The following is a 17,915-nucleotide window of genomic DNA, read 5'->3' on the forward strand; positions in this document are numbered from 1 at the left end:
TAGCCGACTAGGACATTGCCAGGAAAAATCCGGGTAAAACATGAGCTAAATTAGCGCTAACCTAGTCTGTTTATGTCAAGCCATCTCTCAAGCTAGATTTACACCCCTCTAGGCATCTAGACACCATTTATATTTGGGCTTGTGCTCACTGGGCTCTGTTCATACATAACCACCTGGGCCTACAACAACCATTGGGCTATTTCGATATAGGCTTTGGTGTGATGGCTACTCTTGGAGGTAACAGACCCAACCTTGTAAACAGTGTAACGACACCTGAAGTGACCCCACATTGAAAACATTTAGTTTTTACTGCAGTTATATACTGCAAATTGATTTCTCGGCTACTTCTGTCTTTGTTCCACTAAAATGACAAGTCAAGCAGGTTGTTTCTCTGTTGAGGAAAGACTACAATGAATAAGCAAGAGACAAGTGTGATATTTTTGTCAGATAATTTATTGAAGTGTGTAGATGCGGAAAATATCAGCTCTCATATGAGAGAATGTCAACGAATGTCAACCATACATTTCTCCTTGCTTGGCTTAACGCCTACGCCTCCTCTCCCCCATTCTGTCTCATCGTCAGTATTCTATAAACCGAATGTCCTTGCCGGATTTACTGCATTATGACAACCAAATAGTGTAGAAGTTGTAACCGTATCTGAAATAGCTTGCTATAAGTCAACTGCACAAATCAGTTATTCACACCATAGTTACATTAAACGCGTGCAATTTGCCCCAGGGGCATTTTCGTTTCGTAGAACCTAAGCAGTTCTCATTTTAATCACGAGGACAGCTACTCTTCTACAAGTAAAATTTCATTTTACGGTCAAATTCCCTTTGAAGAGGCCCAAATCTTACAGACATTTCCATGATACCACCTGACCATGCCACTGAGGATCCTAGCTGAATAGCCCTTGTGGGTTGTCAGTTAGAAGTCTGCCCTCTGGTGGTGACAGGAGAGAGCGCGGGTCTCAGCACTTCGGAGGCACGGTACCTTGGTGGCCAGCAGGCGGGTAAGGTAGATCTCGGACACCATCTTGCTGCCGCGGTCGCCCTCCTTCTGGTCGCCGTGCTCGTGGTTCTTCACCAGGTGCCACACCTTGACGCCGCTCTCCAGGTCGGGCGTGATCATGGGGGCGCGGGAGCGCAGGCTGTCGGGGCTGCCCGTGTACCGGAAGGTGGAGTCTGCGGGAGGGAGGGAGGGAGGGAGGGAGCGGCGGGCGGAGGGATACAGAGAGAGAAACAGAGAGAGCGTAATGTGACACAGCGGCCCAGGAGCACTCTGTCTGAGAGCCCACCATCACAGCCAATGCTGCCACAATGAGCCGTGCCCTTAAAAGGCCTTCACTGCACAGGTAGTGTGGAGTGTAGCCTCAACACAGCTCAGCTGTGTGCACCTGCACACACACACACACACACAGCTACACACACCTCCACACAGCTCCCCAGGTAATCATACCCATTCTTCAGGAGCTCATTACAAAGCTCAGACCCCTGTGCCCTCTCTCTCTCCTCCATGCCCAGCTGCAAATGGAATGACTCCAGATTAGTTACACCACATAAGTAAAGTGCACCGCTGGATAATTTCATTTTAAGGACCTGTGACGATGGGAGAGAGAGAGAGAGAGAGAGAGAGAGAGAGGAGGGAAAAGCGTTGGGTCTACACTCTCCGGCCGGAACATTCCGGGCCCTCGATGCGGTCAGGTTGTGCCAGCGAGCCCCGTGAGAGAGACTGATGCGGTACTCTGATATTTCATTAAGCTCCTCGCTGGCCGCCAGGGCCCTCGCTCTGGCGAGAATGCATCTGTCCCAGTCTCATCCCTCATGCAGGATGGGACGCGTCTCTGCCCCCTCTCCTTTTTAAAGGCATTAATAAACGCCGTCCCCCTGCCGCACTGTGCCGGGGACATGCAGAAGCGTCCCTGTCACCGCCCTAATCAATACATCAAAAGATTTCTAATAAGTTAAGCGCTCCCCCCCCCCCCCCCTCCTCCTCCGTCCCTCCCCCTCTTGATGCTTCCTTCCAGGGCGAAAGTAAAATCAGATCTCGTCCTCGCCGCTTCCAATCAGCATTTCCCCCGGGGCCAGGCGGAGCTCTGGGGACGGGCGAGCGGCGGGTCTCACCCGGCATCAAAGGGTGCGCGGGACAACAAAGTCAGCGAGCGGCGCGACTTAGCGCCTTGAGCAGTTTTCAAAGGCGGCAGACTGGACCACGCGCGTTTGGGGAGCGCAGACTTAAAATCCCGCTTAAGCCACAGGCTGCTTCAAAACTTCTCACGTCCGTCTCTCCCCGTCTCTCTCTCTCTCTCCCTCTCTCTCTCTGTCTCTCTCTGTCGAGTTCACCTGCCCCTTGTTTTAGCCGTCTTTCGGGCGAACAGCGTAACGCTTTTTCCGATTCCAGTCGGGGGCGTCTGCTCGGTGTCCAGGACCGCTCGCTTGCTGTAAATTGAGGCGAGATGCTAAGTGGCGGCGCATTAAACTGATATGAATCAATCAGCGGGTGCCCGCGCGCAGCTGCGCCCGCCGCGCCGCGGCGTGATTGATGGGCGGCGGGCTGTGCCAGCAGACCGCCTGCTTTATATGCAGCGCAGGGCCCCGCGCCACCCGCCAGCCCCGCCCCTCCCCGCCACCGCCGCCGCGAGCGTCGTCTGCGTCCTTTCATTTACATCTCCTGAGCGCGGTGAAATATTCAACAAGCTGTTTGCAATAAAACAGGCTCAGGCTCCTTGGAGTAATGAAGAAAACTCATAACCACATGATGCAAAAAAACTTCACGATGTACCGTTTATTTCAACATGTTGAATAAAACAAGCGCTAGTATATCTGTACTATTTAACGCACAAATATGAGTTCATGAGTTTATAAACACACGCATGCATGCCTGCACACATACAGACACTATATAACGGCCATTACAATACCAGCAGCCTCATTAAGAATGAGGTATAGCCTCCCTGCTGAAAAACACCAGTAAACACTGGTCTCCAAATGCTGGGGGTTGGGCTTCTGGCCCAGGCCAGTAACTTAAGTTTTACAGCTGGGTATTTCTGTCAGTGTTACGTTACATGCCGTTAAACAATTTAAAAGCTCTTCCGTCCGCCATAGGACACAAACAAGTGTGCAATAATAACAACCAACAGTAAAATACACTTTTGAAAACGGGCAATCATTGTTTCCTGTGTCAAATCTGATCCAATCTGGCAGGCTAAAGGTAATTTTGTGAAGATAAACAAATTTGTTGGCTCAAGTAAAGGGAGAAAACAGACTTGTTTTAAGGGGGGGAACTTTTAGCACCGTCTGTGAACAGAACACAGACAGGCAGAGAGGTCTGCATGTCCCTCATATCTACAACACAGAAAGGCATGTTTATGGTTGCCCGCTGAGCTCCAGGCTCCTTCACTGCTAAAGACCCACAGCCAGGGTAGATCTGATGGGCTGGGGAGAGGGAAAGAGCTGACAGGCCCAGGAAACCTGGAGCTCTATTAAACGTGTTTCCTTAACACTATGCACATAAAGGCCTCTATAATCACTTGCTGGATTTAAAGATTTTTTCTCCGTGCTGAGCTGAGAGCTGAGAAAAGGAGTTGGCCCACACCGGCGCCGAGCGGCACTCCTGCCGAGCCTCGCGCTCCAGCCCCATCCCTGGTAATTGGCCGCGCGCAATTTTCAGTTTTCGTTTGTGTTAAGCGTAATTCACAGCGAATAATTAGCAATCAGAGCGGCCTTCAGCTCCGCGGGCCTGGGCCCGGAGAGGGCCAGATGGGGGCCTGCGGCGCACGCGCTAAGTGGAGCCTGGGGGGAAGGAGGTAGCACGCGTCGGCCCATTACAGCCCGGCTCTGAGTGGCAGCGGCCGTGGCGGAGGAGCTACCGTTGTTATTCCTTACCGTAAGATAGACTACCCCCGTCTCCCTGCTCCTCAACCCCAGCCTGCATCCAGGCTCTGAAATAAACAATGCGAGGAGAGCCAGCCTCCACCAGCGGCCTGTGGCCTGCGAGCTTTCACACTGTTCTCACAGTGAGTGACACAGCGCCTCCTACAGGACGCACCAGCTACGTCATTAAAGCACATTAGTGTACCTAGTCTCCCAAGCCAGGCGCATACCTTCTGGCTAAACCCCTGGGAAGAGCAGTGCAGCTGCCAACTTTTCAGAGTGCATGATACAGCATTTACTAACCAATCACACAAACTTACTGAACCTAGGTCTATGGCTCAGTTCAATGTAATTACATTTTTATCTGCACAGCATATTTACAGAAAATTGGAAAATTAGGAAAAATCAGGACTGATCCCCCCCCCCCAACAAAAAAAAAAAAAAACAGAAAGTGAGAAAAATGATTCAAGGTGAGGACAGCGATTCAAACATAAACTATGAGACACAGGTTGAATAGCGAGAGGTGTGCATGAAAGATGTTACATTTGCAGTCAGTCCAATGCCTAACTGGGCAAGTCCCTGGTGTGCCCATCACCGTTAGACTAAGTGCTGTTTCCAGACTGAGGCGGGTGCTGAGACAGTGGTTACGCACAGATTACCCTGAAGGCTGCATTTCCTCAAAGCTCTTTCAGGTCAGGGCTGATTTAAAATACACACCAAGTTTCTGAATATACTAGTGAAGTGACTTGTCGGTTTTATGGTGAGCAGGGAAAAGATTAGCAGAAAAGTTTTTTTTTTCTTTTTTATGAATGTGGAAAGTAGGGAACAGTTCCACTGTCAGCAGTGGAAAAACACAGACGTTTTTTGATGAATGATGGTTGCTTGAGGTCAGCGTTCTATTAAAATATCCGATCACATAAGAAATTTGCTAAGTAAAATGTTTTTTAATGAATGATGGTTGAGGGCAGTATTCTATTCAAGTATCCAATAACATAACAAATCTTCCAAATCTGCCAAGTAAAGTAGGTTGTGGTTGCAAACAGTTTCATGGTCGCTTCTGGTGACAGGGAGTGCGCAGTAGACGGGTGAGACGCAGGCGGAGGTGAGACTCACCGTATCTGCTGATGGAGGTGCGAGAGATGCTGGCTGAAGGGGGGATGTTGTAGGACGACGTCTGCTTGGGCACCAAGGCCACCACACAGCGGTCCGACACCTGCGCCAGAGGAGGGGAAGAGAAGGGGAGGGCTGGTTCAGCGGGGGGCGCCAGAACAAACAAACATGCGCATTGTGTTTACAGGAATAAATATGTCCTTTTCCATTCCGATATTGAATTACTCTGGAAAAGTTCCTGAGCTACTTCAACAATGTGCGTACTATCCATTCAAGTAGCCAGCCCTGCGCAAAGGCACAACAGCAGTGCCCTGTGGCTCACCAGGGAGTCAACCTGCAACCTGCAAGACTCCACACAGATCTACACCCCACAGTTCTTACCACTATTCCACACAGATCTACACCCCACACTGTTCTTACCACTACTCCACACAGACCTACACCCCACACTGTTCTTACCACTATTCCACACTGATCTATACCCCACACTGTTCTTACCACTATTCCACACAGATCTTAACAGTGTGCCCTCACCACTACTCCACACTGCCACCCCACTCCAATGCAATTTTGGCATGTACCAAAAAGGTCTATGTAGCCATGCTACACATGCTTGTTAAGGTTGAACAGCATAAACTGGCCCTATAAATACATCTTCTATCCCCAGCCCCACAGTGGTGTTAGGACTGAGGGATGACATCACTAACCCAACATCTGCATGCCTAACGAGCGCGCTCACACCGCAGGGAGGGCCGCGTCTGCGAGCATGAGCGTGCGGAGCCCTCCCTCCCCACGCCGCCGGCCCCGTTCCTACGCCACGTTCAGACGCGCGATGCTTCTCAGCGCCTTTCTCCTGCTTTCGGCCATTTAGCGGCTGTATCTGGAGCTCCTCTGGAGGAGCGGTCTGGACGGGCTCCACGGCCGCGGCGAGCGAGATTGCCTCCGTTGTCATTCTCGCCGCTCCGCAGCCATCACCCCGATGACGAGCGCTTCGGCGAGGACGCGCGGAGCCGGGGAAGATGGCACATCCACGCCCAGGCGCTGATGCGTCATTGTTGTCTGGGAGTGAAGCTGAGACGTCTTGCAGCCCTAAGAGCCTGCCCTCCATTTTACCTTCATTTTCTTCTGTAGCCATTTCCTTTTTTTTGTGGAGAGGGGGGGGGGGGGGGGGGAGGGGGTGCTTCTCTGATCTCACACTCAATGATCTGAACCGCACTGAGGCACAGGGAACCAGGAGAAAAAGTCTTTCATTTAGATTCCTCCACTGGACAATGAAGCAAACCTGGGATCTCAAAAGAGAAAGAATCCTCCCGTCACCCTGCTAAGGTCACCTCTCCCTCCCGTCCTCTCTCTCGCTCCCCCCTTTCCCCCCTCTAGTCAACGGGCCATAGTGCCCTGTCTTCACGTGTCTTTTAAGTGGCGTGTGCGAAAAGGTTCACGTTAATATTGCAAATACTCTCTTCCCTCCCTCCGTTCCCTCCAGTATTTCCCCCGTCTCTACTCTAACCCATCACAGCGTCATTAATCCTTTTTCTCCCTGCATCCCTCACCACAAGGGGCTCCATTGGGAAGGCTTCCACGTACATCTGCATTAGCGCCATGGCCCAGTAGAGATGAGACTGCTTCGCTCGGTTGGGCTGTGTGACCACAGCAAGCACGTGCAAATGCGTGGGTGTGTTAACCTGAGGACTCGTAGACATGTTTTCAAATTTTCTGGATTCAGTACAAAAAGAACAAACAAGTCGAGTGGAAACCGTTCCCTTTCTCTGGAGCCAAAATCCTGTATTTTTTGCATTGCCTCATGCTTGCACTTCTGCGTGCACGCGCGCATGCTTTTATGTTCGCTGAGAGCGGGGAAAATGCACTACAGTGTGCTTCCGACACGACAGCGCCGTGCAGTAGCATACGGCGACCTGGCATCCAGGCTTGGTGGAGGTATTTTTAAGCACGAGTGTGGAGACGTGTGTGACAGTGAGAGAGGAGTGAAAGGACCAGATGTGATCAAAGTGCTGCTGGGAGTCTATTAAAAATCTCTTCTTCTTTTCTTTTCTTTTTTCTTTTTTCCGAACAGGGGTCCGTAAGCTCCTTTTCCCCCAAAGCCCTTCTCGCCAGTAATGCCCGAAGCAGCTGACAATGGTCCACCTCCTCCTGGTTAATGACCAACCCCCCCCGCCTGCCTCTCGCACCCCAGGCCCCCACTCAACCTCTCTTGTTAATCTCCAACAGCCAAAACCAGGGTCACGGTTGCAGGAATGTGGGTTCTGATAGCCATGGCCGAGAGAGGAGGGGGAGAGAGAGAGAGAGAGAGAGAGAGAGAGAGAGGCTTCAAGAATCCTCTTTGAATTGCTCCCACTGCGTTTCTGTTTTTTCTTGGTCTGAATGGAGAAAGTCTTCTCCCTCCTCAAATCACCAACCCCCCCTTCCCCCCTCACTCCCTCGCATCCTGCTTCTCAGGTTTGCCTGCCTCCCCCCTCCTCTGACTGCAGGAGCCTACGGTGGTGCCAGAGAAGGGCCTATTACCGCTTCCTCCACCGCACTCCCTCTTCTTGCTATTCCTGTTTTGGCGCTGTTATTCCTCGTAAAAAATTGAAAAAATAAAAAATAAGCATGGCTGAAAGACAAATGGCAGTTAGAAAACGGGAAGCTTCATAAAACTGTGAGTGATTGAGACAGGTGGATTTGCCCTTCAGGTATAATCTCCTGCCGCAGGGCCTGATACCAGGCCAGGTGTGATAAGGCTCAGCCTCCCCACCCCCACCCCATTTCCCAAATCTCCGATGCCTCTGATGCACAGACCATAGATCGCTATCTGGGGGATGCTAGTAGCAACCCTGAGTGGCCTCAATGCCATCCACCTCCCATCCCTCTTACACAGATAACCGAATACAGGTGGGGACCCAATGAGCCACATTAAAATAATTTTTAAAAGGTATATAAAATAAAATTTGAAAAGATTTTCAAAATCAAAGAACCACATTCTGAAAAAGGAATAAACACCCCACAATCTTTTGGATAAAAGGGTACTGCTTCATTGTTTTGGTGCGATCTGAACCTTTGCCAAGAGAGCCGAAATTTGGAGCTGTGGAAAGGGGCCTATTTTCCCATGGCTTTTCGGAGTGAGTCATATCCGAAAGCTGACTCAATCTCCAGCAATACCTGCCACAGCCATTCCAGGTCTCACCCTCTGACTTCCTGGGGCTTGTAAAGCCTTTTCTCTTCCCCAGTAACTGCACAGCCTGCTGCCCCTGCATAGCCCGCTCCAGTAAACATCCGGTACCGTCAAATTTTGATATGTGAATCAGCACTTACAGACACATGTGCTTATTCACGTAGTCTGGCCCGGTACTAGCCAGCTGGATGCTGGCTAAAGTAGTTATTAGTTGTAGCTACATATGTAGTGAAGCAGAACCCAATGTTCACAGTGCATTTAAAGCAATCTGTAGCATCAAGATTAGATAAATCCAAATTTACACGATGTGAACAGAATCTAACAAAACGTCGCTTTATCAGACTAGATACTTTTGGTCATATAGCGTACAGTAGCTGGCTGAGCTATCAAGGAAAAGTTAGCTATCTTGTATAATGCACAACTGCTAGCTGGTTAGTAAATGACCATACCAATAACTACACGTACACAGGCATAACACAAAGCGCACGCAGTGTTTTGCGAAAGTAGCGTTCTGCGAAAACTGCGAAAGAACTGGATGCTGACCGGAGCAGGCTGTGCAAGGGCAGCGGGCCGCACAGTTACGACCCCTGTGCCGCACACAAAAATGACCTGCAGGCAGCTCTCCCGCTAACGCCGGGAAGAAAAAGCTTTACGCTGACCGCCAAAGAACAAAAACAAAACCAACCACATAAAACAAAATGAGGCAGGAGACAGACATTTTTCATCGCTGGCTTTGATTTCCCTGGATAGACGGGATTGGGGATGAAAGGCATACTTGTCATTCCCTTGTTGCCGGAGGTTTCATAGTGCCATGGGTTTCAGTGCAATAAAGCAGGCTCATTAAAAGGCATCTACTGCAGGATTGAGGGCTTTGAAACATCTGTGACAGCACAGACTAATATGCTGCCATTGGCTGGTTTGGAGAGATGGGACAGGTAGGTCTGAGCCTCACCTATTCGCCCTCTGGCCTTTCTTATGGTATAGTGAGGTCACACGGGGGTTTGGGGCGGGGGGTGTATATGTGACTTGCCCATGACCTCCAAAGACATCACAACCTGCTTGCCTGCATGGCACACAAGGTCACTAAAGCCTTGAAACACAAAAGAGTTCCAACTGCAAGATTTACAATGAAAAACATTGCTTTGTCTGGAATGTCAATTGCTCTTCTAGTCAACAGAAATTCCAGACAGAAACAAACAGCAGGGAAAGTCAAGAGTCACAGCGCTCTCACTTGACCTATTTAATGACAGTACTTTCCACGGCACTGCTGTTCAGAACAGCACTTGGCCTCAGAGACAACGAGCCTCATTCACAAAACTCTTCTTAAATTCTGCTTACCTTTTTGTCTTAACAAAAGTTCCTACGAAAAAGTTCCTGTGATTCATGAAACATGCGCAGACCTTCGATTTTGTGCGTAGCTATCCCAGGTGTATCAGATTGATTGTTCGTAGACTGGATGCCCATGTCTGCTCAAACTGACTTAGCAAAACCTCCCAGCAATCCCATGAACTCTACATTGAAACTGAAATCAAAATTGAAAGAGAAAAAAATGACGAATGCCTAAATATTTGTGAAAACGTTTGTAAGCACAATAAACCACAAAATCATTTTTCACTAATGTGCTCACTGCCCTGCGGGCTGGGAGATGGGATTCTAAGGATGCAAACATTCTCTCAAACAGCATAAAATATTTTAATATAAAGAATTTCCTGAAACTGAGATCCTGAGATGAAAAGCACCCCAGAATGCATTCATAAACAATTCTGAAGTCTTTATAACCTACAGGTCAATCTGATATAGAGCTATGTCTCCCACTCCCATCTACGTCTGAAAAGCACTGTGCCATGACACTGTGCTGTGGCATTCTTATTTGAGCTTCCCTGCATTTCTGACAACGTAAACAAATCTCCGGTAAACAACCAGGTTATAATTTTTAAGGGATCCTCTCCTAGGATTCAAGAATTCCTCTTGGAATTCATTTTGCATCTCACTATTCCCTGTCATTAGTACTTTTTCTGGGGTGTCGCCAATTACTTCAGGATTGTCACAGCCAGCTTTATGGTTTTAGCAAGCTATTATAAAAGCCAGCTTGTTATAAGACTACATGCTTTGTTTTATGTATTTAACTAGAATTACAGTTTGTATCATAATAATACTAATAATGAAATAATAAGAACAATAATAATAATACTAGTTATTATTATTATTATTATTATTATTATTATTAATATTATTATTATTATTATTGTTATTATTACTATGGCATAATTTAACTAACATTTAGTACTTTATTGATGTTGCACATGCCCTACTGGTAGGGCGCTCACAAATCTGGCTAATTTGCACTGGATAAGAGCATCTGCCAGCTAAATGAATGTAATATAATTAGATTCAGTCAATCAGCCCACATCTCAATCTTGCGCCGATCCCCGTTAATTCTCCTTCAGTTCCCAGTCCCTTGGATGCCTAGCAGGCTCTGGTCCTTCATGTTCCTAATTCACTGTATATTCAACCTCAACTACCGCACTCCAGGGAGCCTTATGCTACGTCACGTCTTAGTTTCTCATCTCAATCAAGGTCTTGGGTTGGGCTAATGACATTATATATTTATATGTACACACACACACACACACACACACACACACACACACACACACACACACACACACACACACACACACACACACACACACACACACACACACACACCCACACACACACACACACACACACACACACACACACACACACACACACACACACACACACACACACACACACACACACAAAATTGGACTGACTATAATGAATTCCAAGTCATATGCTTGGAATGCTTGGTCCACAATAGCCTGTGCTGATTAGCCTGGCAAAGAATATCAATGATAAGCAATGGAAAACAGGCACCTGGTGATACGAGCCGGTGACAAACGCCTTCCATGGGCCACATATCAGGCGCCTGCCATTTTACTGCATACACAATTAAATGTGCTGTGTACCCAGTGCCAGTGGGAGGCCTGTGAAGGCTTACTGGTAACCCCCCCAGCTCCTCAAGGCAGACACTGACACGAGATATCACACACACACAATCACGCTTATTTTATTTAAATCTTGCATGCCACTCAAACGGGGAAATTGTGAATTCACGGCACGGAGCGCTCGGGTTGCCAGATGCCCTCGGAGATGCTCCAGGTTTCTCTGTAATGGCGTTCTCTGGCTGCAAGGTTAACCGCCTCCCCTCTGGAGATAACAACGCGGGAAGGAGGGTGGAGAGAGGAGCAGGGAGAGGCGGCCCGATAAAAGCCTCTTAGACAAGTCAGGAGACTAATCAACACAGAGATAAAATCAGTCCTGGTCCAGCACTCAATATTTCATATCTCCATCCAGCAAGCTGGATTAATGTCAGAGATTCAGTCAATCATTACGGATGACACCCCCCCAAAAAGACTAACATCCTCATGCTCCAACATTCCATTTACCTCTATTTTTTTGGCTGGGAAAAAAAAAAAATGTGGAAATGAACATATCCATGCAGCCTATCATTTTCAAAATGGTCCAATAAATAAATAAGAGGGCTCCGACAGGTTGATGTGAAAGCCATGAATTTTAATGCGCCGCTGTCTGTTGCTGGTTTCCAGTGTGAGAATTAGCAGAGTCACAGGATGGCTTTCAGCGTTTCGCCATTAACTCTGCATATTTCACACCCTGACAATACGTCTCCCTTCTCCTCTGTCCTTCACGCTCGCACACACACACTCGCATGCACATGCGCACACACACACACACACACACGCACATATGCACACGCATGCCCACACACTCACACACACTCACACAGACACACACACGTGCTCCATGTCCACAGACAGGGGGTTAATGAGCTGTGCCCCTGCAGTTCTGCTGAACGCCAGACAGACGTGGCGTGGCAGTAGCTACAGCTACGCGAACGCGTGCGCTCCATTGTCAGGTGAGCAAACGGCAGCCCCTCCCACTTCCCGGAGCGCGCTCCGGACCACACGCCCTAACCTCCGGGCTCCTCGCCCCTACGGCCGGGCCGCTGCGTCTGAGTGACGGCGGCGGGCGTGGCGCGGCGCGGAGACGCGTGATCGATAGCGGGTCTCACGTGCGCCGTTTCAGCGGCACAGCTGCCTCAGAGAGCGCGCCCTGCAGCGCACCCCCCGGCTAAAGAGCACAACAAAGGGAGCGACACGCAGCCCGCGAAAAGTTCCCCAAAAAATGAAATGAAAAATGTAAACTGCTGGATGAATTTAACCGTGCTGTATTTCCTGTGAGCGAATTAAAGGGGCGGTTGAGGCAGGGGGACGGTGAGTGACAGGGAGAGAGGTGGCTCATTAGCTGTGAGAGAGAGAGAGAAGGCAGGTAAGAGAAAAGCTCAAACTCTGAGAGAGACTGGAGGTTAACCAGAGAAACACACTCATCTCTGGGTGTCAGGGCAGGCGAGATAGCCAACTTCAGGGTGAGCTAATGTACTACCTTCCAGAACCTTCTACACTATACCCAGCCCCCAATTACTCCCGTGTGAAGCTGTCCCTCAGGAGGAGGCTGCAGAGAGAGAGTCCCCTGCTAACAGCCCCTCACCCACCCCTCTGTCTCCAGCGGAGGGAGTCCAGGGGTACAGGAGGAGGGCCTCTTCTCTGAATAATAGGCACCCGCTGACCCAGTCCTACTGAAAGATTCATGCGCCCAGATCCTTCCTCCCTCCCCTCCTTCCTTAACTTCTAAAGAGGGAACGTGGCAAGGAGCAGCAGGTAAACTTCCGACCCGCAGAGACTCAGACCGGAGTTCACCCAGGAGCGCAAGCGCGGCTAATTGCCACGGTAACAGGCAACGGACAACCCCGGCACGTAGAGGGAGATAAAATATAGATTCCGGCGGAGCTCGAGGGGTCAAAGCTGCCCTCATGAGTTCTAACTTTTCGCGACTTTTGCTCTCTGTCACAGTCTCTCTCTCTCAAGGGAGAGCATTCATCAAGTTGTGTTTTTCCCCTCCAGATGACTAATTGTCCCCTATTCTTTCTGAGTCATCCAACACGAACAACACTGCTGCATGCAAATGAGAACCTATGACATCACTCTCAGCGAAGTGGAGAGCTGGGTCCACTAATAATGCCATTTGAAAGAACCACTTCCAATGTACGGTGCACGTTCACAGCGTTTTAATATTTTTACAGAGCACCTCAAACTCAAACACCGTACAGCCACAGTAAACCTATAGCGTGTAAACTGAAAAAAAGCATGACATGTGGATGGGGTTTGAGGGCGAGAGTTCACCTGGTAGTGCATGAGGGTGTTGAGCCTCTTCCAGTCGTTCTCAATCTTGGTGGTGATGTCTTCATCCTGAAGGACCACACGTGCCATCCGCCCCTGTCGCCACTCTGCAAAAAAAAAAAAAATTTAAGAATAAATAAATAAGCAATCAATCAGGCCTGCCCCCTCCCCGGACTGTTCAAAATGATTGGTCTGGTCAGAGTGCTCCCTGTGGTGTCTCCAGCGTTTGTAAAGGCTGATGAAATATTTTTAATAAGCATCTGAGCTGATTTCAAATTCCTTCCCAGAAGAGAAGAGTTTTCAGCACAAAACAAAATATCTCTCTCACTCAAACATGTCTCGAAGGTGCTCGCGAAGCTCAGTTACGAGAAACGAAGGCCAGACCAAAGAAACCCTTAAAACGTAAGCGCAACTCCGTTCCCTTCCCCGTCAACAGGAAGCGCGCGTTCAGCACGTCCAGAGGACTCCAGAACAAGCGTACTACACAAACAGAACAATATCAGCATCTCTGTTTTACAGAGCGCGTCCTCCGCTGAGCGCTGGCCGCGAGCCCGTGGAGACTGATGCGTGTTTTAATTAAACATTACACGCCGGCGCGTCGGAGGAGTGCGCGCAGTCAGTCTACCCTGCATAATTGGCACTCGTGTCGGCGATAGCCTATCCCATTTACATACGCCGCGCGGCAAGGGCGCCCGAGCCAGAGAGCGTCCGCCAGCGACGAAGAGGAAGTCGCGTCCTTTCCGGGGAGGGGGCGCCCGGGAAAGGGGCCTGGGGGGGGCAGGGGGGTTGGGGGGAAGGCCGACGACTCGGGATAATGAAACGATAATAAGGACGCTGATGGAGGGATGGCGAAGCTACGCGGCTCTCCTGCTGGGTGTGATCATTGATTTTCTCCTCTGTTGCCTGGACTTTATTACTTTGCACCACCGGCAGCTGCCAAGGCTCCAGCTCTACCCCCCCCCCCCCATGGATGTGGATAGCCGTCGCCACGGTGATCGCAAAAATGAAGCACTCGTGGTTTGGGGGGGCGGTTTCTCTTCACAGGTGATGATGATGAGGGCTTTGTTCCCTGTGCTCATTGTTTTTGCTTTGTGTTTGATTTGCTGGCTTTCCGGAGAGATTGGAGAGAGCGAGAGGGCCAGTGCAGGAGGCCACCATCTGTCTGCTCTCACCTGGGCCAGACAGCCAGCCCGCACACACACACACACACACACACACACATGGGCACACACACATGCACACACAAACACACACACAAACACACACGCACACACACTCACACACACACACGCACAAACACACACACACACACACACAAAAACACACACGCACACACACACACACACACACACACTTACACTCACAAACACACACGCACAAACACACTCACACACACGCACACACACACACACTCACTCACACAGACATTCACACACACACACACACACAGACACTTACACACACACACACTCACACACACGCACACACACACACTCACACACACTCACACACACACACACACACACACACACACACACACACACACACACTCACACTCACACTCACACACACACTCACACTCACACTCACACACACACTCACACACAATCACACACACACACACGGCGGCGTGCAGGCCAGACAGGAGGCGCGCGGGCAGAGGCCCACACACACCGGCGCGAGAGCGAGTCTGATGCTGGGTGGGCGCGTCCGAAGCGCCGCGCCGGGCCTGTAACTCAATTAGCAGGTCTGTCAGTCTGTCAGCGAGCCGCCCGTCCCCCGGATGGCGCGCCAATCTGCGCCTGTTTCCTGGCCCGGGCGCGGCGTGCGCTCGCTCAGCGTTGCCGGGGGGGGGGGGGGGTGGGGGGTGGGGGGAGAGGTGGGGGGGATGGGGGAGGGGGGGGGGCGGTGCGTGGGGGAGCCGGGGGGGTCGTACCCAGGTCCATGTCCACAGCCCGGGGCCTCTGGGAGTACGGCATGTTCTTGTACACCGCGTCCAGGATCTTCTCCTTCACCTGGGTGATGGTGTCGCAGTTGAGCACCTTGACCGGGATTTCGGGGCTGTTCTCGTTGTCGGGGTTCACGCAGTTGAGGATCTGGGTGGAGAGGAGAGGTGAGGAGGAGAGAAGAAAAGAAGAGAGGACAGATGAGAAAAAGGGGTGCAGAGCCTCCTCACCCCCGGCCGCGCCCGCCCTGCAGCCGGCTCTCATTAGAGGCGGCTCGGCTTGTGGCTGGAGCCCTAAGAGGCTATTTCCGCGCCCGCCGGCTTCCCAAAATCTAATTTCACACCTTCGGCGGGACACCAATTTCCAACTCTGGCGGGGTATTAACACGTAATGAGCCAAGTTTCCCATCAGGACCATCAGAGCAGTGTCATCCTGTCCCTGACTGAAATGGCCGCCTCCCGTCCCCCGGCACTAAACAGCGCAGACGGAGCACGTGTGCAGCAGGAGCCCGCGGGTGCAGCAGGAGCCCACGTGTGCAGTAGGAGCCCACGGGTGCAGCTCCTTCTCTCAGGCACACCTGGCACAGACAGAGCCCAGCCGCAGGTGTACGCTGTGTTCTTCTGCTTCTGACAGTCACTGCGTTAGCACGGCTCACAATGGGTATACGTGCATGCGTGTGTACAGGTGTGTGTGTGTGTGTGTGCGAGCGTGCACATGTATATGTGTGAGAGTGTATGTGTGTGTTTGTGTGTATGCATGTGTGTGTGCGCGTGTGTGTATGCATGCCTGTGTGTGTGTGTGTGTGCGTGCGCGTGCATTGGTGTTTGTGTGAGAGTGTATGTGTGTGTTTGTGTGTGTGCGTGTGTGTGTATGCATGCGTGTGTGTGTGCGTGCATTGGTGTGTGTGTTTGTGTGCGTGTATGTGTTTGTGTACACGTGTGTATGCGTGTGTGTGTGTATAGGTGGGTGTGTGTGTGTGTGTGTGTGTGTGTGTGCGAGCGTGCACATGTATTTGTGTGAGAGTGTATGTGTGTGTTTGTGTGTATGCATGTGTGTGTGCGTGTGTGTGTGTATGCATGCGTGTGTGTGTGCGTGCATTGGTGTGTGTGTGTGTGTGCGTGTATGAGTTTGTGTACACGTGTGTGTGTGTGTGAGCACGTGTGTGTGCGTGTGAGCACGTGTGTGTGTGTGTGTGTGTGTGCGTGTATGTGTTTGTGTACACGTGTGTGTGCGTGTATGTGTTTGTGTACACGTGTGTGTGCGTGTGAGCACGTGTGTGCTTGTGTCAGAACTGACCAGGGTCTTGTACTCAATCTGCTGGCGGATGAGCTTGTCCTCGCTCAGGGAGTAGCGGGCCTCTCCGGTGATGGCGTCGATCGGGCCCTTCTCCATCTGCTGCTTAATGGCACAGTACAGCATGAAGAGAGGCTCCCCTGCACACTCCTGTCACACAGAGAGAGAGAGGAGTGAGACACACACACACACGCACGCACGCACACACACGCACTCACACACACACACACACACAGTACAGCATGAAGAGAGGCTCCCCTGCACACTCCTGTCACACAGAGAGACCGAGCGGTGAGAGAACGCACATAAAAACACATGTAGACACACACACACATACACACATGCGCGCACGCACACATGCAGTCACACACGCACACACACTTGCGGTCACACTCATGCACATGCACACACACTCGCACACACAAGCACACAAACGTAAGCAGAGAGAGTAACAGAGAAAAAGAGTGAGAGAGAGAGAGAGAGAAAGAGAGAGAGAGAGAGAGAGAGAGATGACTACAAGGGAAGGCACACAAACCTGTAAATGAATAGAGAAAGACAGATATGACAGAACACACACACAAACATCAGCAGCAGTCCATCAAACAGAATTCTTCTAGTTCGGCTCAGCGGTGCGGTGCTCTGACACAGTCAGCACGTGAGAGCTGATTGGCTGCCAGGCTAAGACCAGGCACAGGCTCACACCTCACGCTTCCCCCGGAACCCAGCGAAGCCAGGTAACCTTTAGATAACCCAGCCACTTTCCTGTGCAGCACGTCAGTCAGGAAGGAGCCAAACGATTCCGCGAAATACCCAGCACACCTTCCCCAAACGCAACCGCATCAATCAGACCCGGGGTCAATTTCATTTCAATTCAGCCACTTGAATCGGCATCCAGTTCCTTAACTGGAAAAAATCCTGACAGCATGGGCATGTTTCAACTCATGAGCTGAACTGAAATGTAATTCCGTTTCCTGAACTGAATCGGAATAGACCCAACCTCGGCAGCAATCAGCATACTGGGGACACTGTGCTCATTATGTTGTAGCTTGTCATACCTCCTCGTTTGACTTACCATAGGTCAGAGTAATGTTTACTGTGCGAACTGGACTTAATGGGTTCATGGCTATGAATAACCGTTACAAAATGAGTATTGTACCTTGTCGGACCTATATTTTGTCGTTGTTCCAATAACCTCTGGTATGCACTTATTGTCGCTTTGGATTAAAAGCGCCTGCCAAAT

The 17,915-nt window shown here is 50.5% G+C and overlaps 1 protein-coding gene across 1 annotated transcript in view; it reads right to left on the reverse strand.

Moving 5' to 3' along the window:
* plxna2 (plexin A2) overlaps positions 1-17,915 on the reverse strand; it is a 205,569-nt gene that overhangs the window by 6,039 nt on the left and 181,615 nt on the right. Inside the window, exons 24-28 of the mRNA XM_035383418.1 lie at positions 16,679-16,825; positions 15,373-15,532; positions 13,440-13,543; positions 4,986-5,085; positions 994-1,184 (exon numbers count right to left, since the gene is read on the reverse strand). Of these exons, the coding sequence (XP_035239309.1) occupies positions 994-1,184; positions 4,986-5,085; positions 13,440-13,543; positions 15,373-15,532; positions 16,679-16,825 (702 nt within the window). The remainder of the gene's footprint in view (positions 1-993; positions 1,185-4,985; positions 5,086-13,439; positions 13,544-15,372; positions 15,533-16,678; positions 16,826-17,915) is intronic.

Source organism: Anguilla anguilla, chromosome 11 (assembly GCF_013347855.1).
Source record: "Anguilla anguilla isolate fAngAng1 chromosome 11, fAngAng1.pri, whole genome shotgun sequence".
Taxonomy (NCBI): domain Eukaryota; kingdom Metazoa; phylum Chordata; class Actinopteri; order Anguilliformes; family Anguillidae; genus Anguilla; species Anguilla anguilla.